The sequence below is a fragment of the Heteronotia binoei genome, chromosome 9 (genome assembly GCF_032191835.1).
Source record: "Heteronotia binoei isolate CCM8104 ecotype False Entrance Well chromosome 9, APGP_CSIRO_Hbin_v1, whole genome shotgun sequence".
NCBI classification, from domain to species: Eukaryota; Metazoa; Chordata; class Lepidosauria; order Squamata; family Gekkonidae; genus Heteronotia; species Heteronotia binoei.
Window position 1 is genome coordinate 97790031 of NC_083231.1, and position 23684 is coordinate 97813714.

Sequence of the window (23684 nt, forward strand, 5' to 3'; positions counted from 1 at the left end):
CTTAGGGGTGCTCTTGGATTCCTCTTTAACAATGGAGGAATGCCAACAATGCCACTGCCAAGTCAGCTTTTTACCATCTGCGGATGGCAAGGCAGTTGGTCCCCTTTCTCGAATGTGACGACTTGGCAACAATGATCCATGCCACGATCACCTCGAGACTGGATTACTGTAATGCCCTCTACATGGGGCTGCCCTTGTCCCTAATCCAGCGACTCCAGCTAGTGCAGAATGCTGTAGCCAGGCTGTTAATGGGAGTTCCTTTACGGGAGCACATTAAGCCTGTGCTGAAAGCACTGCACTGGCTACTGATAATGCACCGGATTCATTTCAAGGTGCTGGTCATTACCTTTAAAGCCCTATATGGCCAGGGTCCTGCATGCCTTAGGAACTGCCTTCCCCTGCATATGCCCCAGCGAGCACTTCGGTCCAGGTCTCAAAACCTGTTGACAGTTTCCAGCATCAGAGAAATGAGGCTCAAATCAACAAAAGCCAGGGCCTTTTTTGTTGCTGCTCCTATTACACTATTGGTTGCTGCTCCTGCTACACTATTGGTTGCTTGTGTGTTCTTCCCACCCTGCCTTATTGGCTGTACCCAAGAGCAGTATCTGGGGGAAAATCTGGGGCAATTCTTATTGAAATTTTGTTTGAAGTGAACAATTTTGGAAATCTAGAGCCCTGGAAGATTGTTAAATGCATGATATTTGAGAGGATCAAACCCACATTACACACTCTCACTATTTCACTTTAGTATGTGCAAAAGATATATATACCAACACCCTTTAGATAGGTCTGAAATTTAGCAGTTTCCTTAGAGGTGTGAAAATGCAATATAAGGCACAGTATTTTATACAGGACTGTTGCACAAATGACCAACTGAGATTTTTTAAAAGTTTAAGAAATTCAGGTAGCTGCTGTCATTAAAGTGCAGTAAGAATCGCATTACCAATTCAGAAAGAACTTTGTGATCCCATACTAGGACTGGCAGAGACACTTCTGTTGGAAAAAGCAATGTCTGCTATGCAAGGAAGAGAAGAAGACCCTGTAGGGGGCAGTGGGAAGACAATTAGGATACGGAGGTCAGGACCTTCTCTCCTGTTTTTCCTTGTCTGTCTCCAGATTGCTAGTCTTGGGGCAATTTCCCCCTTCTTCTCAGAAGTGCTAAACTCAGTCTTAACCTCTCTCTCAACTAGAGGTGTAGTTAGGAACCTCTCTCTGGCTCTCCTCTTTCCTATCAAGTATGTTAATTCCTAAATAAACCTATCTACTTTTTAATCAGGTTGTGCACTGTTGCTGTGTTAATTACTCAGCCAACATCTTCTTCAATCAATTCTAATGCAACTCAGTAGGAAAAAAATAATACGCTGCTTCACAACTCACCCAAGTGACCAACCCTACTATAGTACTTGTATGGTGTGCCAATCACAATGCCCAAGGCGGAGATATTCACAATAAAAAAATGTATTCCAAGTGACACTTAAGTACATGGGGCCAATTACAGTTGTCATCTGCCAAGAATTCAGAGTGGATGAGCTTGAGTCACATGTATATTTTTAATTAGGCCAATTTACATTTTATGATTGTTGCCTACTTCTCCATATTTGCCATCAGCATGATTTGTACAGACCTAATTAACATAAATGCCAGACATGATCCAATACATAAATCCATTGATTTCAGCCCTGCTCACAAATTACAGTGAATGCATATAGAATTCATGTATTGGGGATACTTGGTTTTTCCACATATGTATGTTGAGCAATTCTCATGTTACATCTGACACATGTACTCTTTCTCACAGATTACATGCTGTGTGGGGATGGCTCCACCACTACCCTCCCTGTACTTACCATGGCAGGAGCAGATGAAGGCAATCCTTCCCTGAGTTAGGGGGGATGTCAATCAGCCCTGGTCAGAGGGAGGATTCCCAGGGAGCTCAGCTAGGATGGAGGAAAGAGGTGAGCAGGTGGGACTGGTGTGACAGACCCCATAGGCCTGAGGCTGGCTTCTGGGAGGGATAGACCATGGCATGCTGGGGGAAGGGGGAGGAAGTAGAAGGGAGAGCCCTGCCCTTCCCATGCCAATGCCGGACTAAAGTTCTGGCCTTTAAAGTCACAGGATTGGAGTGGAGGGGAAGAGCAGAGGCTCTTTGCTGGATTCACATGGGCCCAGGAACATGCCAGTCAGGTGAGCCCCATGCCTTGGGAAAAGAGCCTTGGGAGCTTCACCTCCAGGAAAGGCTTTAAAAGGCAGGACAGGGTGGAAGAGCTAGGCTGTGGCACAGAAGAAGGTGGGGAGTGTTCTGGAGTAAGCAGGGAAGAGAGAACTGGGTGAGATAACCCCATTCCCCTTTTGCTTTCTGAGGCTTGCCAGGAGACTGACCAAGCAAAAGGAACCTTGGAAGGCTCAGTCTTGCTGGACTTACGGAGCAGAAGTCCATCAGTGGCTATTAGCCACAGCATATTGTTTGAACTCTCTGTCTGGGGCAAGTGATGCTCTGTATTCTTGGTGCTTGGAAAGGACAACAGTGTGGCTTCAAGTGTCCTGGCCCCACTGATGGACCTCCTGATGGCATCTGGGTTTTTTGGCCACTGTGTGACACAGAGTGTTGGACTGGATGGGCCACTGGCCTGATTCAACATGGCTTCACTTATGTTCTTATGACTTGCCTCTGGACCCCCCAGAAGATGCCAACACACCATAAATGCAGAATAGAGGTGTGTGTTCACCATAATTTGTGAACAGGGCTACTGTAAAATTCTGTATTACTATCTCCTCTCACAGAGAGATATTGCAGGATTTGCAGGATTAGGACCCTGGGAACCAGCCAAGACACTAAGCAGTTAAGGATAAGGAAAGAGGACAGAACACAAAAGGGGGGTGGGGGTGGACTTACCATTCATTCCCATGTTCTTGGGATTCAACCAATATCTCCAGATTTCATCCAAGACCTCAGCCAACTTCTGACTGAATCTTGTTTAATTCGCTTCTTTCCTAAAAAACCCCATTCCACATGGCTTTCATGCATTTAGTTCCCCAGCACAAGGTTTTCCAATTTGGATCTGGCAATTCCACCCCAATCCCCTGCTGGTGGCCATGGGGGACCTGGCAACCCTAAGAAGAAGTGGTAGAGAGAAATAGATGCAAATTGAGTTTCTTCTGTCTTCACTCTCCCTGACTGCTGTACAGTTCAAAAATTCTGCTCCACAAAAAGGTTTCTTTTTCTCCTTAAACATGGATATATCCACCTTACTTCAGAGCCATTTTATTGTGGAATAAGAAAGCATACCCAAAATGAAACTGAATGGTAATGAAGAACTGCAATGCTATAAAGGTTTGATCTCTACCTGAACATGTTCTAGTTAATAAACAGCTCCTCAAAATGCTATGAAATCTGAGATCTCAATGCATATGGCAAAAGTTTAGCAGCTCATGAAATGTGTGGATTTCAACCGGTTTCTCTGGCAATCAAAGAAACAGGAAAGATCAGCCTTATTATGTTGCTTCGAATCCCAAACAGCTAGAGGAGTTGTTTCTACCAGGCAGCAATTTCTGATCGCAAAGCTCTCCTTGAATGAAATCCTGCCGGTGACCTTCACATATCCTGTCACCTTAAAATCCTCTACTATTTGAAGGTAAAATATCATTTTATGATGGCTCACTGCCTTATGTTCTTCTCCAAGCACAAGCTTTCAAAAAGAAAAAAAAAACCTGATGGTTCAATTAGTATTTGCATATGCATTCTGGTGAATAACCTGAATGGCAAACATTTTATTTGTGTATGATCTTTTTCTCCTCCAGTTCCATGCTCAGAACGCTGTATTTGTCAAGCAAAATGAAATTGAAATGCCAGTATCAGTGATTATTTATAGTAAGGGAAAATTATAAAAAAACATTATGGAAGGAGGGCCTTGTTCATTGGTTTTGGCATATTCTTTTGTTGCAAAACATTTTGGCTAAATTTGCTAAGTCCAATGCACAGGCAGTCAGTTCAGCTTAATTCCATCAGAAGCACATTAGAAGAGTCCAGATGCATTCATGCATAAGTGTACCTTGAGGACATAAGTCTGGTGCAGCTCAGCTCCAACTTCACCCCTTGCCAATTTAGTGATCCAACATCTAAGTCTGGTAAGAAACCTTCAGGCTATTGCAATATTTTGGTACCATCAACTGAAAGATCCTGATAAGCATCTCTATGCTTTCATCTACCAACCCCAGCAGAAAGCCTCTATTGAGCCCCCCCAAAAAACATTCTGTGCCCCCGCTCCCAAAAGCAATTGCTCTGGATTAGCTCCCAATTTTCACCAAAGCCACAGTGTCTTCCACTATTGTTCCATTCCTGCTAAATGTGTAAACTGGGTCAAGGGTGAAGCTACATAAGTGAAACAGTCAAACAGCAAAAATTACGACTGGCACTTCTATATCAACCAGTCACTACACTTATCAGTTGAGATAGTTCCCATCTTCAAAAATCCTCAAGTGATGGCCATGTAACTGTGTATCAGCCCTCATATCCCACCCCCTTTACATCATCTCTAACCCCACTGACATTCACACTGGAAAAGCAATGGAGAGAGGCTACTTCAAACAGTTGATAGCTCTCTGACTATTTATTTAAGGGCATGCTATACAAAAACGAGAGGACTTTTTAAAGTCAATAGTATAAAGGAGGAAAACGGCTCACGCTGAAATTTACTGTCAGGATGCATCCTTGAAAAGCTCTGTGAAGACAAGTGTGGCAGGTCCAATTTATGAGATCAGAGTTGCGAGCTGACAGAGCTGAAGCTTTGAAGGATTTGAAAGCCAGAGGTTTGTGGAGTCTGTCAGAGGGGGAGCGCCTTTGCTGAATCCACTGAACGGAACAAACAGCCACCTAGGTGTAAGCAATGCCTCAGGCAGTACTAAGCCTTGCAGAACCGCTCCATGACCGATTCCGCGAAGCAAGGAAAAAGACAGACAATGATCTGTGACAGCCCAGATCCTGAAAAAGTGATGTCACCAGAGGGCCAAGCAGTATCACTGCTGTACAGAAGAACAGGTGTCCATCGGGGTGGCCTTACAACTTCAGATCTCCTCTGACTTACACGGAGGAGAAAAGAAAGTCGGTTGCTATCTGGTTTCCCTGCCACATTTTGATAGACCCAGTCTTCTAAAAGAGAACAATTCATACTAAATTTTAAAGCAGAATCATTATGTTTCATCCTAAGCGTTACATTTAAAAAGAAAGAACTCATATCTCTTACTTGTTCAAGTGCAACAAAATCCTTGTCAAGATATCCCAAATACGCAACTCTTAAAAAAAAAACCCAACAACCTTAAACACTCCTCTCTCTCTCTCTCTCTCTCTCTCTCTCTCTCTCTCTCTCTCTCTCTCTCTCTCTCTCTCGTCTTCTAATAAATGCTGGAGAAGTGATTTTCTTTGTGCAGAGCTATTACACATGTTTTGGTTGTGCTCTCAGATCCAGCTATTATGGAAGAAGGTTGTAGAGCTGATAGAAGAATTCACTGGATATATTCCACAGAATTCCAACAACTATGTTATGTCATTTGAAAAATCATATAGCCGATGCAGATCTGGAATCAATAGCCTGTCTGTTGAAGCCAGGCTTTGTACAGCAACTTGGCAGAATTTTTTAAAAAATATATTGAAGTATCTAACTGGTAGGATCATATATAGCAGTGGCCCCCAACCTTTTTGGCACTAAGGACTGGTTTTGTGGAAGAAAATTTTTCCATGGACCGATGGGGGTGGGGGTGCAGGAGCTTTTGCTGCCTTAGGCTGCCCCCACAACCATACCCCGCCCCCGCCCCTGCCCCTCCATGGGGGTCTTTAAATGAGGAGTAGGCAAAGGTCTCTGCCTCACTCCATGGCCCAGTTGCTAACAGGCCATGGACTGGTACTGGTCTATGGCTCGGGAGTTGGGGCCCCCTAATACGTAGAAAGAAGGTCTTGTATCAAAATTGTCTTACGTAGGAATGCTAAAGACTTTGTAACACCCAGATAGGGTTGTAGGAATGATGGTCTGTTTGTTATGCAATAATAAGGTTAAAGATGATGTATATCTTATGATAAAAAAAATCATCATATCATAATTAAAGAGATTATTTTGAAAAGAAAGGAGGGCATTACAGATTCAGACCTAGTCCCTTTTTCTGCAAGAGTCCCAGCAACCAGAGAGTATAGGTGGATTACTAGAGTTCACCAATGGACCCAGTGCCCATTCCTGCACTGGAAGGAAAGAGGTGCAAGATGACTACTTGTGGGATGGGTAAGCAAGAAGAATGAGGAAATTCAATGGGAAAAGGAATAGGGATGGCAGAGGTTGTGATTTTCTAATTTGCACATTTTTGTATGGCGCTATTTAGCACAGAAACTTTGGGCATCCCACTCTGCATTTTTCAAGCTCTACAAATACTTTCTCACTGTTGCTACCCCGCAACAGTGTTCTAATTAACCTGTATAAATTACTGCCTTTCAACCGCTTCTACTGAGGTGTGATAGACTACCTTTACACAACAACAATGCTAACCTAAATGGAATTCTAATGGAGAAAGATTTTTGTATTTGAAGTTTTATATTAATTATTTTAATGCAATAATAAAGCAATGAAATCAAGCATACCCACAATTTCCCACCCACAAACATCAAACTTCCCACCATTACCCCTTTCATTGATCCTTCAACTTTCTCTGGCCCACCTCTTCAATCTGAAATTTCAGAAAGAGACAAGGGGGAAAGGAAGAGAAGGAAAGTAGCCTATGTTCATAGTGAATCTAATAAGTCTAACATTTTTACACAGTTTACAAATGAAGAGGTATGGGACTCCACAACTATTACCATACCATTCTTCATAACTTAGCCTCTATGGCATTAGATTTGTACACCCAAGATTTTCAGAATTATACATGAGAAATTGAATCACAGATATGTAATTTAAACACACATTAATCTTCTATGATTGGCTGATAAATAACAATTTACAACAACCATTCAAGGCCATGCTGAAACGGAACCATAACTGAAACTATTCTGAAAAAGATATCAAAAAGCTGTCATGTGTATCTGGCGGACAATCAATTGCTATACTTTTCCTATTGTCACCATTCACACTATTATGCACTGATTTTTTTTTAATTGAATGGTCATACTTGTATTATGCACTGTATATTGGGACTATTTTCATTGCTGTGTGATTTTTGCACTGAATACATAAATATTTGGTTTGCAGACATCTGGTACATCAGCCTACTCTGGTACTCAGTAACCTTTTTATTCTTCATAACTGTATATTTTGTCTAAATAATTTCATATTTATATGGCATTAAGAGGGATATGATCATTATAGCAAAATGGCAGCCAAGCAGCTGTTACTGGCCCCTAGCTTTACAGAATTTTTCTCAGCCTGCAAGAAAGGTGCATGATTGACAGTGATATCATACACAGAGCTACACTCTTCTATGCCCCTTGACTACAGTGGGATGTAAATCTTCTTAGGTGAGTCATTGTGGTAGAAATAACTGTACCCTGAGCATGGCTATGAATCCTCAAGACTGAGTTTTTAAATCAATATTCTTTCCCTTTGTCATAGACAATAATTATCAGAATAATTTCACCTTGATCAGTTTATGATAAATGAATGTTATATAATTATGTTAAGAGCCATTTTACAAGGTTATTAGTTTGACCACTGAGGAAGGTCAATTGGGCTGAAATTCATCTTGATTCATCAGTTTCTAGTGCTCTGATATGGCCAGACTCAAAATTCAGGCATGCGGTTTCAGGAGTCCACACAGCTTCTAGACTTGTTTCTCTTCAATAGCAGCCCCACACTGTCACACGACAAACTGTCTTTCACTCACACACACACACACACACATAAAAGTCCAAAGCAGTTTGTGATATGGGAAGGAAGACAAAAATCACAATGTGGTGGATCCAGTCAGCTCTCTTGTTCACTTGTAGCCAATTCCCCTTTCCTGCATGGCTTTTATCCATGCAAATCCCATGGTCCCAAATACAACCTTTTTTACAGGCCAAAGAGAATCCCCTCCTCCCTTTATTACCAGTGGGAAAAGCTCCATAGATGCCCTTAAGTAGCTCTTCAGACGCTATAGTGACATTGCAGGCATTGATTCACAAGAGACAAGGCCAACAGGATCAGAAGTTTCACAAGAGATTCCTTAATTATCATACACTTATTTATATTTGAGAAAAGAGGAATGGTGGTGAGTGATTTTTCTTGTTGAAATAATGGTACATTTTGCACCTTCCCTGGTAGCATTTGTGCTTGGCATGTATAGGCTTGCCAATCCCCAGGTCCCAGAGGGGGTTCTCCCACTTTCCCAGGCTCCTTCCCACCCCCAGTCAGCTGGCCGGCGGGGGGAAGCCCCACCCCCACAGCCACCATGTGACTTTCCACCTCCAGAGGCTTCAGTCTTCGATTGGAAAGACTTCCTCTTGGGATGGTGTGTCTGTGTTACTTTAAAGAAGTTGGCAGCAACTCATGAGTAGAGATGCCAATCCCTCGCTTCAGAGTCGCCAGAAACTGGGGGAGGGGGGGAGGGAAATGTCTCCTGGGCACTTCATTATTCCCTATGTGGAGATCGATTCTCATAGGGTATAATGGCGAATTGATCTGGAGGTATTGGAAGCTCTGGGGGGGCTGTCTTTTGAGGTAGATGCACCGAATTTTCAGTATAGCATCTAGTGCCTTTCCCCAAAATACCAACCAAGTTTCAAAACAATTGGGCAAGGGGGTCCAATTCTATGAGCTCCAAAAGAAAGTGCCCCTATCCTTCATTATTTCCTATGGAAGGAAGGCATTTAAAAAGGTGTGCTGTCCCTTTAAATGCAATGGCCAGAACTCCCTTGGAGTTCAATTATGCTTGTCACACCCTTGCTCCTGGCTCCGCCCCAATGTCTCCTGGCTTCACCCTCAAAGTCTCCTGGCTCCATCCCCAAAGTCCCCAGATATTTCTTGAATTGGATTTGGCAACCCTAAGCATGTAGCAGAAAAGACTGTATCCGTGTATGTACTTTTCCAACTCTCTTTCATTTTTGTGTGTGTATATTAAACGTATGTCTGTAAAGTACTACAAAACACCAGAATGAAACAAATGTCATAGGGAATAAACAGGAAATTAAGAATGGCAAGGATTACACCATTCTAAATCTCTCGAAGACAGTGGGTTTAAAAGGGTGTCACTCTGTTTAGGAATGCAATGTAAGACTTTAATAAAGCCCTTAGCTACATAACTGCATGCTTCATCAAGCAAGGAGGGACTTACTTCTAGAGTACTTATAAGACAGGACTCTGTTGAGGTTGCATTTTGCTAGAGTTTTCCAAGGGGCTTTTTACAGTGGATCATAGAAGGACAGACAGCTTCCAATTGTAGTCAGCTGTTGCTTCTATGGAAAAGAGAAAACTATGGCCTTAAAAGGGCAAGCTGGAAATATGACACTGAGCTTTGTTATGAGTGTATACAGTGTTTTATCCTGAATCTTTGCAGATGGTTTTGTAAATAAACGGTTCCTAGTTAAACTGCAAGGTGTCTTATTTATATCGTGCAGTTGTCACAGCACAACATATGTTAGGAGTTCCAATCTCAGCCTTTTTATGGGCCATTACAGTCCAAGAAGTGTATTCCAACACATCCCTGTCTGAAAAACATAATTCTTTAATCCAACAGATTGCTTGAGCATGTGGTTCAGCCTCCACAGACCCTCATTAAACTTCACGACTTCTCCCTGATGTTTTAGGCTAAAGGGAGTTCTTTTAATAATAAAACCAATTGAATTTTATATTCTCACACTCTATAATACATGCACATGTCTCCTGAGGCCACCTCTAGTCATACTTGTAAGAAATTTCTTCCCTAGTTCATGAGGGAGAGGAAATCATTCACCTGCATAAGAGAAGCTTCAGAACACAAATAAAGAATATTACTGAGGGATCCTGAGATAGATATGGACAAGACCTCAAGGCAGAATAATAATTTATTCAAGAAGATTGAAATATGATGACCACTTGACAAAACAGAAAGATGGAGTCTCTGAAAAGAGTACGAATAGTTGTGAAAATTCTAATAAAACATGTATTACATAGCTAATTCAAATGTTGATGCTCAAAATTAGAAATGCAATGCAATCCACAAGGAACATCACTTCTGCAGATCCTATTACATTATTTAGAATTACAACAACATACTCCCCTCCATGGTGCACAAAGACATAGCTGGTTAACCATTTCTGTTTCAAAACCTGAGCTCTGCACTTGGTAGAGTTACAGACGCAACCAGATGATTGTGATCTACTTTTACCCAGCCAGCAATGGATGTCACCCATCTATCACCATATTTGCAGCAAGCTAAATTTTTGCCAGCTTTGAGTCCACTGAAATGCAACTTTTTAAACAATTCCACTGAATTTCCACCATGTTATGGCTATGATCTTAGGGTATTTGTTCAGAATATTAGGTACTTTTTAGGGTACTTGTTCAGAACTTCAGTTTTCAAACCCTCAGGGAAGGAAAATTTGTACAACCAGCCCCAGCTGAAGTCTTTAATATGCATCCATGATACACAATATATTTTCTGTTGTCCTTTTCTCAAACAGGCCAGTAAAATCCACTCAGTATCTTAAATGCTCAGGGATTCCAGACTTCCAAAGATCAATGGCCATTGGCTAAATCACAACTGATCTGAATAGCTTCTCCAAACTGCGTGCAGTGCCAGTGCTGGATTGCACTTTACCATAGGTTTACACATATATACCAGCTGTACCACAGAAAAGCTTCACATTTGGTTTATGTTTTTTGGCATTTTTTTTATTTCCCCCCACACACAATGTGCACTAGAAAAAAAAATCAGGTGCATATTTGTTCAGCTCAGAGATTCAGCAATTCCAGGTAAAGCATTCTTGTGTGTTTCAAAACTGAAACAAAAAAGATTATAGAGAGACATAAATCCCTCCAAAAATACTTGTGTCCATTCTGGAAAGGGTTAATTTTGAAGGTTTTCTAGCCCCACCCCCCTTGCTGTACTGGAGAAATATACCACTACATTCTTTTAAATGGGAGGGGGGCTTCATATTTAGCATTACAAAATTCGGTTTTGTCAGTATACAAACAGCTAGTTTTGTAGGAAGTTACTAGATTCTGTTGTGTTTTCTTAAAACTGTACAGGTTGTCCAAATTCTCAGACTGTGCAAGACTGTGCACCTGTGAAACTTTCATGTTTGCCTTTGTCCAAGGTTTCCATGGATAATGGAAAACTTGGCAGGAACATTGTATTGTTTGGGATTTTATCCTAGAAGTTCCACAGAATTTGAGGGAAAATAATCACAATTAAAAACTTGGATAAAAGGAGGAATTAATCTCTATCACAATAGAGAAAAGGATTCTGATAATCCCTAGAAAATACATATTGATTTTTATATGTCTTAGAAACTCAGATCTTCACTAATCAATGCATGCTGTAATTTCATCAAAATAAGTTTCATGTCTTTTCAGAGCACATAGAAAAAGGAACCTCCACTTTACCCAGTAGAGTGCAAACATTCTCTACAAACAGAACTCATCCTACCTGTAAACGCCCTAATTAGTGAACAAAATTAAAAGCAAAATGTTGAGTTCCTGGCCACCATAATTTTGGCACCACACAGTAACAGAACTTGAGATCCTCCACAGCAATCCATCCAGAAACATAAATCCAATTCAATTATCCAATGTCCATTTACAACATTTAAGATCAGTAATAATTACAGCAGCCAGAGTTCTCATCAATTCTACTTGAATAATAAAAAACACAGGATTATTTACCTAGAATTCTATGTTTTTAGTGACGCGTAGCCAAAAAAATACACCATGCACAAAATCCTACCTTCTTGAACTGCCTGAAATGGGTTGTTGCCATCCACAAAAGTCATAGAAATTGTGATTTTCTCTGTCTGCAAAATTTCATCATTCTGGTTAAGGTCAGCAACTGCCATACGAAACACCTCTTCATCTTTTTTTGCAGATTCATCAAATATTGCTCCTAGAAAGAAGGAAAGAGAATACTTAAAAGTAATACTGGATATTAACAGCAAGCACATCCATGACACAGTACTTGGCCTTTTGCCAACTATTTATCCATTTGACCACTATTTTGCATTTAACAACAGATGCCTGTTACGAGCAAGATTCACTCTATACAAGGCTACAGCATACGAAAGAACAGTTTGTGACAGCATCACTTCAGTGGTATCTTGCGAGTCTACTCTGCTTCTGATTGTAACTCCCTGCCCCCTAATGAAGATGTCTTACTAAGCATGCAAAACCCTTTCCAGGATAGCGTGTACGTTGTGCATGGTTATACCACATTTCATTACAACAGAAAAACAATAGCATGACACTATACTCCTGTTCTGGTGTAACACTGAGATGTTGTAATGGTGTTCCACCCTCACTTAGAAACTGTAACCCTTAATCAGTCATCCCAGGTGGAGCTCTTAATATGTGATCCTGAGGCCTCTTACCCAGCATCAGTTCCACTGAACAGAGAATACTTTGATGCTGGGCTTTTTTTGAGCAGGAACACAGTTCTGGCTGGCTTGGTGCCAGGGTGTGTGGCCTAAAGTGCAAATGAGTTTCTGCAGGGCTTTTTCTACAAAAAAAAAAAAAAAAACCCTGTGCAAAACAATGGTAACATCAAGGGGTGTGGCCTAATATGCAAATGAGTCCATGCTGGCTTTTTCTACAAAAAAAGCCTGTTTTGATGTACATTTAAAGGAGTAAGCAGTAGAGGGAAAACAGATACAGAAGAGAACAGGATTCAGGTGTTGCTAATGTTAGTAAGAATAACTCCTTTCTATGCAAGTATGTACAGGAATCAGTTCTGCATTAACACCTGGGCTGCCCTGGCTAAGTTATTTCCTTACGGCACAGGTTTTGCTGAAAAACAGTTTGCTGTTCATTACTGAATTCCCTCTGAAACATATAGGGGCATTTTAGGGCAATGTCTTGTTTACCCAGAGCAATGGTAGAATACAACTAGTCGAACAGGCCCTTTCAGTGCAGAGTCAAGTCTAATAACATGCCCAAGAACCTTTGAAAGGCTTCCACAGCCTGTCTTAGCAGAAAAGCTGACATGGAAAAATATTCACTAAAAAATTAAACAAAAACAAAAACAAAAACAACATAACAACCTGAAAATCATTTGCAAAGTACAAAATGTTGGAACAGTTGCATTGACTCCTATTTTACTCTTTTCCATTCAGCATTGCCTTTCGTTAATCTTACAGGTCATAAATCACCACAGGAGCTCTCTATACACAATTCACAACAAGTTATTAAGACAGCCTGCAACAGTGTCTTCTCAGACTTTTTTTTTAATTTTAAAGAACACAAACTCACAATTTCACTGACAATTTATCATGGCCTCTTTTCTATGCCCTTTATCATCAGCTTTCCTGCCACATCTGTCCATTCAGTGCCAGCACCTTCACTACACAAACTTTGTCAACTTTGACCCAGGCGTTCTCTCCTTGTCATCACTTTCCATCTGGAGCAGCTGTTTCATACCTCTCCATATCAATGACCTGTCATTTCCTTGCATATCTCAGCCAAAAACACTCCCCCCTCCTTGTTCCTTCATTTCTCTGTCATTTTGCCAGACTATTTACATTCCAAGGGGTTTTACTTAACTCCTTGAAGGAACTATGGAATGTCACCACTGCTGGTGAGAAAGAGGTCGCGTGAAGGTGAAAAGGTCATTTCCTGTTAAAACCTGCACAGTGTCCACAGTTTCTCCCAGTGTTATAAGTCTTTCTTCTTGGTCCTCTACTGATACAAATTTTGCTGCCTGTATTTGATACTTATTAAGACAAATAAGTTGTCGGTTACAAGATAGTTGCTCATGTGCAAGTGTATAACTAATGTTCTGTTCATGATGAAGAGGAAATTTTTAATATGAAGTACTTGTTTTATAAAATTAAAGAATAAAAAACGAGGGATGTAATTAAATGTGTGATTTCCAGAAAAATACTAGTACACTGCAAATGGATCTGGTGATTATATAATTGTCTTAGGTATGTAAATGAAAACTCTCTAGCTACTTTAATGATTGTAAAACAGTAAAATATGTTCTTGTAGTTTTCTATAATTAACTAGCTGAGATCTTTGGCCAGTTTTATTTGTGCAGAAGATGGTATACTAACCCATAAACAGCTAAGATCCATTTATATTCTTGCACATCTATTAAGGACTATAATGAAAAACTATGCAGCCCATTTTTTAAAAAAAAGGTTGCTGCTGCGATTATTATTATTTGCCATTAAGTCACAGCCGGTTTATGGGAACCCTGTAGGGTTTTCAAGATACATATGAACATATGAATCTGACTTATACTGAATCAGACCCTTGGTCCATCAAAGTCAGTATTGTCTTCTCAGACTGGCAGCAGCTCTCCAGGGTCTCAAGCTGAGGTTTCTCACACCTATTTGCCTGGATCCTTTTTTGGAGATGCCGGGGATTGAACCTGGGACCTTCTGCTTCCCAAGCAGATGCTCTACCACTGAGCCAAGGTATGAGACACTCAAAGGAGGTTTGCCATTGCCTTCCTCTGCACAGCAACCCTGGTATTCCTTGGTGATCTCCCACCCAAATACTAGCCAGGGTCAGCCCTCCTTAGGATCATAGATCTCATGAGATTTGGCTAGCTTGGGCTATCCAGGTCAGGGCATGCAGCCCAATGCATGCTGATAATAGACTGATCAAGCAAGTACTCTTCTGTTGTTTACCTGATGAAACTCATCAGAGTGCTGCAACATTAACATAAGCAGTACTTAGTTTGGAAAGAAAATATTACTTTGTGGGCATGAAAAATCATGAAAATTGAAACGCTCTGTAATCCTTAGCTAGCTAATCAATCACAAGGTGTTCTGTTGCAAGCTACAAGCCACTAACTAATTTAGAAAAGAGAACTGCAGGGCTGCAAAGAGAATATGAAGAGTCATTATAACTGAATGCTGTGGGAAAACAGCCATGCGTACACGTAGAAATATCCATCGTGCTCTTGACTATTTCAACCAGACACCTGCTCTTCTAATAGATCACAAGTGTTCTGTGATGTTTTTGGTGGGTTTTTTTTAATCATCCATTTGATGTTCTAATGAATGTTGCTTAATATGATTGCTCCTTGTCCCCAGTGACATTGTTAGTTCGTTCCAGTGTGTGAATCCAATTACAATGTGTTTTCCAAACTGCTGATACGGCATTATTGTCCTAAGATGAGTCCTGGTTTTGCTAGAAGGCAGGCTCAGTTACAGGACAAGGGAAGCAGAAGCTCAGAGACTCCCAGCTCCTCCTGGCCAGTTCTGGTGACCACAGAGATTCCTTCAAGGCTTCACATTTCTCACTGATGAAACCAAATGTGTGTATTTCTCTTGAAGCTTGAATGTTTACCGTTTTTAAAGAAATACAAATAACATAAAGAATAAACATTGTATTGGACCTGGCATAGGTAGCAGCTTTTTACATGGGTTACATGAATTTCATTGATATTTGTGACCTGGTTTTCCTTTCCCCTGTGCTTGCTGAGCAGAGGTTATTACATTTGTTTTTCCACTGAAACCCAGGAACAGAATAGTCCCTGCTGCCATCATTAATGCAGCTTGCAAGTTGGACAAAGTTATCCTCACATATTCTTTAAGCATTCCTCAGTAAAGTCACTTAGAAATAACAGGACAGTGATCATAGAGGGGAAGGAAACTGTCCAAGCAAAAACGGCATGGCAGAACTTGCAGAACATTAGGAGACCCAATGTTTCCCTCCACTTTTCCTTTATGAAATACCTGTTTGTTTGTTTCTTGAAATGACATTGTAAATAATGCTCATCTAGGCTTTATAGGAAAAGGAAGGGAGGGAAAACAAATATAAATAAATGGTATGTTTTGCAATTTTATTCCTTGCACTGAACAAGATCACATAATGCTGTCCACTATTAGTACTAGTTTTTAATAATTATTAGACTTGCCAGTCCCCAGATCTGGGCAGGGGATCCCCCAGTTTTGCAGACTTCATTCCACCACCAGTCAGCTGGCTAGCGAGGGGATGCCCCACCCCAATAGCAAAGGGCTGCCCGTGGTAGATAACTCACTGAAAATGTCGAGACAGTGTGCAACTGCAATAAAAAGGGCCAGTGCTATGCTGGGAATTATTAGGAAGGGAATTGAAAGCAAATCAGCCAGTATCATAATGCCCCTGTATAAATCGATGGTGCAGCCTCATTTGGAGTACTGTGTACAATTCTAGTCACCACACCTCAAAAAAGATATTATAGCACTGGAAACAGTGCAGAAAAGGGCAACTAGAATGATTAAAGCAGGGTTTCCCAAACCTTTCTTTCCTGTGGCCTGTTTTTTTTTCACTTCTCCTTTGTGGTCCACTAAAATTTGGGGGTGGAGCCAGGAGACTTTGGGGGTAGAACCAGGAGACAGGAATTATGTCATTTCCTGTGGTGTCAAGGGCCAAGTGCTATCACTTCTGGGGCACACTGAACCAAAACTCCACCTTTTCCTGTGACGTCACATCCAGGGCACTCCCCCAAACCTGCCTCTTCTTCAGAAGTAAATTCATTTTCAGAAAAATCTCTCTGAAACTCATGTTGAGTCAAAATGGGGGTGGAAAGTGGGCAGTCCTCTCTTTTCACCCCCACGCCTGCATACACCTATCTGTTTGTGTATTCTTTTCCAGCTTGCAAGTACTCCTAATGCCCATGTTCTATTGCCTGCACCACTTACACATCCCTTCATCAACAGCACTGGCCAGTGTATGCTGTTGGGAATGCTGTTGCCATCAGGGATGCCAGCACTGTGTACCACCCACACTGGATCCTGGGAGTTGCTCTACCTCAAAATATGCTGACACATTTAGTAGGCCCTTCTTTCAGCTGCTACTACTGGAACCCTGCCTCAAGCTACAACCAAGCTTGCTTGGTTTCAAGAAAATCTTTTGACAGCTATTTTTCATACTGGGAAACTGCTGTGAAAGGTGGCAGAGAATTGTACTGCAATTAATGAATTAATTTCAAATTATATACAAGCTTTTCTGCAGTTATCTCAAAAAGGATATTTATGAGGGGCTTGAAGTTTTTTGCTGGCTGTGTTTCCCATGCCTTTAAAAGCAACCTGTTGTGCAGATACTTAGCCAGTGAACTACTTTCATCCTTTTAAATATCTACAGGAGGAGTTTAATTTTGGTGTCAGACAGCTGTTAAAAGCAGGACCAGTAAAATGGTGCCAAATTCATAGTACCATCTCTTCCAGTGCTGTTGAGATATACCGCAGTAATCTCTAATCATCTCTTTCTGCCCCACACCTCTTACTCTCACTCACTCACACAGAAATCTCATAGAAGGCCACCTGGCTACAACTGGGGGATGCCAACTTTTCATTGGCAGAGCTCCTATGTCTGCAACAACATTATGATGAACAGAAAAGTTTCATCCAGCAAAAATGGAAGGAAAAAACGAAAGAGAAAGGGAGAGAGAAAGAAAAGAAGAAAGGGAGAGAGAGAGAAAGAGAAAGAGAGAAAGAGAGAAAGAAAGAGAGAAAGAAAGAGAGAAAGAGAGAAAGAAAGAAAGAGAGAAAGAAAGAAAGAGAGAGAGAAAGAAAGAAAGAGAGAAAGAGAGAGAGAGAAAGAGAGAGAGAAAGAGAGAGAAAAAGAGAGAGAGAAAGAGAGAGAAAAAGAGAGAGAAAAAGAGAGAGAAAGAGAGAGAGAGAGAGAGAAAGAGAGAGAGAGAGAGAGAAAGAGAGAGAGAAAGAAAGAGAGAGAGAGAGAGAGAGAGAGAGAGAGAAAGAAAGAAAGAAAGAAAGAAAGAAAGAAAGAAAGAAAGAAAGAAAGAAAGAAAGAAAGAAAGAAAGAAAGAAAGAAAGAAAGAAAGAAGCCTTCCTCACCATCAGATGACCCCAGCCAGCAAAAATTCTGCCCAGAGGTCATTTGGTAACAAAAACAGCTACTGGAATGCCCACTCCCCGCCCCTCCTGGTTGAAAAAAACACACACACCCTTTTTTGCCACCCAGGCCTCCTGGGGAAATCTTCCAAAAAAAAAAAATATATACTGCAAGACACATGAAAGCTCATACCTTGAAGAACACTTCATGGATCTAAAGTGCCAATGGATGCCAGCTTTTCTCTCAAACACTGGGAGCGGAGGAGAAGGAAGGAGAGGCAGCCCAGCTCCCTTTTGCACAACACAGAGACGGGGTGGGGCTAGCTTTGCTGGGGGTGGGGCTAATTTTGGCTTTTCTTGTGGCCCAGTAGTGAGGCTTCCATGGCCCGGTACCAGGTCACAACCCTGCAAATGGGAAACACTGGATTAAAGGGTTGGAACACTTTCCCTATGAAGAAAGGTTAAAATGCTTGAGGCTCTTTAGCTTGGAGGAGCGTTGACTGAGGGGTGAAATGATAGAGATTACAAGATTTTGCACGGGATAGAGAAGGTAGTGAAAGACCTATTTTTCTCCCTTTCTCACAATACAAGAACTCGTGGACACTCAATGAAATTGCTGAGCAGTCAGGTTAGAATGGATAAAAGGAAGTGCTTCTTCACCCAAAGGGTGATTAACACGTGGAATTCACTGCCACAGGAGGTGGTGGCTACAGGCATAGCCAGCTTCAAGAGGGGATTGGATAAACATATGCAGCAGCGGTCCATCAGTGGCTATCAGCCACAGCGTATTGTTGGAACTCTCTGCCTGGGGAAGTGATGCTCTGTATTCTTGGTACTCGGGAGGGGCAACAGTGTGAGGATTTCTAGTGTCCTGGTCCCACTGATGGACCTCCTTAAGGCACCTGGGGTTTTTGGCCACTATGTGACACAGAGTGTTGGACTGGATGGGCCATCGGCCTGATCCAACATGGCTTCTCTTATGTTCTTAACAGCCAGCATGTGCCTTTAGATCTCAGCAGGTTTAGAAGAAGCCTGCAAACTCTTTATGTTTTGGAATATATCTGTGCCTTTAAATCTCAGCAGGACCCAAAGCTGCATTGGGAGGGGTGAGCAGCAGAGTCATGTGGCTCTTCCTGGTGAGTGTGTGAGACAGCACAGTCCCTGCATTTGTTTCAGGAGTTATATGGATAGTAAGGAGTTAACTGGAACTTGATTATGGGATGGAGGAAAACTCCACCCACTGGAATAGTCCTCTCTCTCCTATACTCTCATTTACCTGTTACTCTCAAGAAGTTGGTGGAAATACAGATTATTACATTCAGCAATTCCTGTGAGTAAAGCGATTACTCCAGTAAAATCACAAAAGTATGGACTTGCAAAGTGTTTATTTTAGCCGAGGTGTGTGTGTGTTCATTTTCATTTAGTGGAATTACAGATGCTAGAGGATGAGGAAATGGACTGTATTCAGGGGAACTGCACTGCTGTGTTTTTATTTATTTATTTTAGGGAATAAAGTATCACGGCTCCACCCCTAAAGTCCCAGGTGTTTTCTGAGTTGGACCTGGCAACCCTAATAATTATAATTCTAGAAGTTAGAAGAAATGGGAAAAAATCATATACAGGCAGACAAAACACTTTCTAAAAAATCCCAAACAGTCTGGCAGAACCCCAAAATGAAGATTAGAAGAGTATATTGCAAACGCAGGCCTCTTCAGAATCTTTACACCCCAGGGCTACAGACCCATGCCTAGTTCACACATGCCAGAGAATGAGGAGGCTGGACGTGAAGGTGGTAAAATAGAATGCACCACTGTGGACTGTAGGTGATGGATTTCAGTCTAGAATGTTTCCTAATATTTAAAACAGAAAATAAGCACAGCAAGGGAAATCCTTCTATTCTCTTTTATTTGCTTTCCACAGTGCTTTTTCTATTTGCAGGGATCTTTTTTACATAGCAAGATCATCCTCCTACAGCCCCAAATGGTACAGCTCATTCCACTACCTCATTTCCATCTGAGTCTTCTACACATCTACAGCAGCCCAAAAGGAATTTCTACACTTCTTCAAATCGGTTAGTATAGCAAAAAGAATCCTGCGCTTAAAAGTTTAATATTGACAAGTGTCTCTTACACTAGACTAAAAGGAATTTCTACACTTACCTCAAATAGGTAAGTATGGAAAAGAGAATCCTGTGTCTAAAAGTTTAATTCTGGCAGGTGTCTCTTACTAGAGCTCTTCTCTCCATACTCCATATGGTGTGGGGACTGTGTACTGGTTAAACCTTCCATCCTCTGTCAGCATCTCTGTCAATAGCTGTAGACACATCATCCCACATAAGGGGTTCAAGCTAACTATGCACTGTATAGACTTGGGAGGCTAGGCACAGACCTCCACATTCAGGTAAGCTTCCATCATCCAACAGTAAACCTGCAATGAAGGTCAAAAAGCCAGCAAGGATGCACCAAGTCTTAATCTAGTGGACTGTACAATCAAAACTTTCTCTGTTGGATGGTTCCTTGAACTGAAGCTGTGTCTGTAGGAGGCTTGACAAAACAGAGTCTGTAAGGGGAAACTTTAATCTTTAGAGTTCTTTGACGGGTGAACAAACATGCGGACTCAGAGTGACTCAGTAGATGCTATTAACTAGGCTTCCAGAAAGCTTTTGATAAAGTTCCTCATCAAAGGCTCCCAAGTTCACTCGGCAGTAATGGGATAAGAGGACAAGTCCTCTTGTGGATTAACAACTGGCCAACTAACACAAAACAGAGAGTATAAATAGGCAGTTTTGACAGTGGAAAGTGGTAAGCAGTGCAGCACCACAGGGTACTAGGTCCGATGCTTTTAAACCTGTTCATTAATGATTCAGAGTTGAGAATAAGCGGTGAAGGCCTAAAATTGGGGTGACACAAAGTTGTTCAGGGCAGTGAAAACCAGGGAGGACTGTGAGGTGTTCCAAAAGGATCTGTCAAGGCTGGGCTAGTGATGAGGATTATGATATTGCATTTATATCCCGCTCTTCACTCCGAATCTCAGAGCGGCTCACAATCTCCTTTGTCTTCCCCCCCCCCACAACAGACACCCTGTGAGGTTGGTGGGGCTGAGAAGACTCTCACAGCAGCCGCCCTTTCAACGACAACCTCTGCCAGAGCTATGGCTGACCCAAGGCCATCCCAGCAGGTGCAAGTGGAGGAGTGGGGAAACAAACCTGGTTCTCCCAGATAAGAGTCCGCACACTTAACCACTACACCAAACTGGCTCTTGTAGCATCACTGGATGTCAATGTTACAAATGAGGTTCAATGTGGGCAAGTGCAAAGTAATGCACATTGGAGCCAAAAATCCTATCTATAAACATATGCTGATGGCGTCCAAACTGGCGGTAACTAACCAGGAGAAAGATCTTGGAGTCATGGTAGATAACTCACTGAAGATGTTAACTCAGTGTGCAGCTGCAATTTTAAAAAAAGGCAAACGCTATGTTAGCAATTATTACGGAGAGGATTGAAGACAAATCAGCCAGTATCATAATGTTATTGTTCAGTCGCACAGTCGATTCCAACTCTGCGACCCCATGGATCAAGTCACGCTAGGCCCTCCTGTCTTCCACCATCCTCCAAAGTCTACTCAAATTCATGTTAGTTGCATCAGTAATGCTGTCCAGCCATCTCATCTTTTGCTGTCCCCTTCTTCTTTTGCCTCCTGTCTTTCCCAGCATCAGCATCTTCTCCACTGAGTGCTCCCTTCTCATTTGGTGGCCAAAGTATTTGAGCTTCAGCACCTGACCTTCCAGGGAATAGTCAGGGTTGATTTCCCTTAGGATTGACTGATGTGATCTTCTTGCAGTCCAAGGGAGCCTGCCTGGGGCACCATGCACCCTTGGGCCAGAGCTGATTGGACTGGATCCAACTGGCCTGATCCAACATAGCTTCTATTAAGCAGGTTGAGAGGATTTCAGACTGTTCGATGATTACTGTTGCATTGCCAGCGGAAGACTGTGCTATCTACTCAGTAGCTATGTATACATGCTGCACAGTGTTACAACCATGGGCATAACACAACTGAGACCACATCATTGTCTTCCTTCAGCAGCATGAAGTGATGGGTGTCTAAACCATGCCCATGGCTCACCATGAGAGGATGCTAGGTTTTACTTCAATTATATCATCTCACACAATTTGAGCAATATGGGGCAGGGGCAGGGACAGACAGCATGGGAGCTGGAAAAGGTCCCGAGTGGCATGTTACTAGCTCTCACTTTGTGGTGGAAAGTGCCGTCAATTTGCAGCTGACCTATGTCAACCCCAGTGTAGCATTATGTATTATGTTTCTTTTACCTTCATCCTATAGTTGTTTTTACTACATATTGATTTATATAGTACCTCAAATGTAAAATGCTGGCCTCAGTCATGAATAAACTTCTAAACTTCTGTGTCAACCCCATAGGGCTTTTACAGCAAAAGATTAACAGAGGCGGCTTGCCATTGCCTGCCTCTGTACAGCAACCTTGGACTTCATTGGAGTTTTTCATCCAAGTAGTAATCAGGACTGACCCGGCTTAGTTTCTGGCATCTGATGAGATCAGGCTAGACTGGGTCATCCAAGTCAGGATACCTCCTACTTAGCTGGAAGCAAAACTGGGGGAGGTATTTAGATTCAGTGCCATCTAAGTCTGTGACAGAGTTTTTCAAGCAATTCCATTTAAAGCACAGCAGAAAGAAAAGGAAAACCTTTATATAAAGCATACAAAAATCTTCTGTTCCTGCTGATGAAGCAGAATGGATTTCCCGCCCCCCCTTGTATCCCAGTCTTACATCAAACCAAACACAGCCCATGTTGCTTTCCAACACCTGCCATAAATTATTGGACTACAAGAGTGCGTTTTGCCTTTATTACATTTTCTTCCCATGTCTGACACCCTGCCTCACCAGTATGAAGGTGACTCAACGTGTTGACAAAGAGAATAAAGACTCAGCTTGTAACAGCAGAAGCTCACTCCAATGGATTTTCATATACTACTGCAGCATCAGCTCTCGCTCTGTGTAGGACTCATTATTTATAAGGCTGCAATTATAATTTCAAATAAGTGTGAGGGGGAAAGAAGAAGAAGAAGATATTGGATTTATATCCCGCCCTCCACTCCAAAGAGTCTCAGAGCGGCTCACAATCTCCTTTACCTTCCTCCCCCACAACAGACACCCTGTGAGGTGGGTGGGGCTGGAGAGGGCTCTCACAGCAGCTACCCTTTCAAGGACAACCTCTGCCAGAGCTATGGCTGACCCAAGGTCATGCTAGCAGGTGCAAGTGGAGGAGTGGCAAATCAAACCCGGTTCTCCCAGATAAGAGTCCGCGCACTTAACCACTACACCTCCACACTTTTAAAAAGTGTTCCCTGGCTTGGAGAAGTCCATGCCACTGAATTGCATTAGTTAAAGATAAACAGATTGTGTCAGTTGACTATAAGAGTTTTTGGAGATCTGTAGAACTTTTTGCATACATATGAATTGTGATCAAATCTTGTTTGTTAACAGAGTAAAAAACAATTGGTTTTTACTCTTAAAATCTGTACTGCATCATGAAGACTAATAATTATGTCAGTCAAATGTTTGCGTATGTTTGCAAAAGATACAGGCTCTCCAAATACTTAATAGTCCGGATTTAAGCCAACTTCTCCTCTCTGTTTATATGCAAACTATTTGGGATGTGTGATTATATGAGAAACACATATGTATATGTGGACTTTCCTCTATACAATGATA

At 41.8% G+C, this 23684-nt stretch overlaps 1 protein-coding gene across 3 annotated transcripts in view; it reads right to left on the bottom strand.

Moving 5' to 3' along the window:
* Positions 1–23684, bottom strand: part of GRID2 (glutamate ionotropic receptor delta type subunit 2) — a 1226781-nt gene that overhangs the window by 964984 nt on the left and 238113 nt on the right. For all 3 annotated transcript variants that reach the window (XR_009555818.1, XM_060247053.1, XM_060247052.1), the window contains exon 2: positions 11878–12033. Coding sequence is in view for 2 of the 3 variants with exons in the window: in XM_060247053.1 (XP_060103036.1) it covers positions 11878–12033 (156 nt within the window). In the remaining variant the exon portion in view is untranslated. The remainder of the gene's footprint in view (positions 1–11877; positions 12034–23684) is intronic.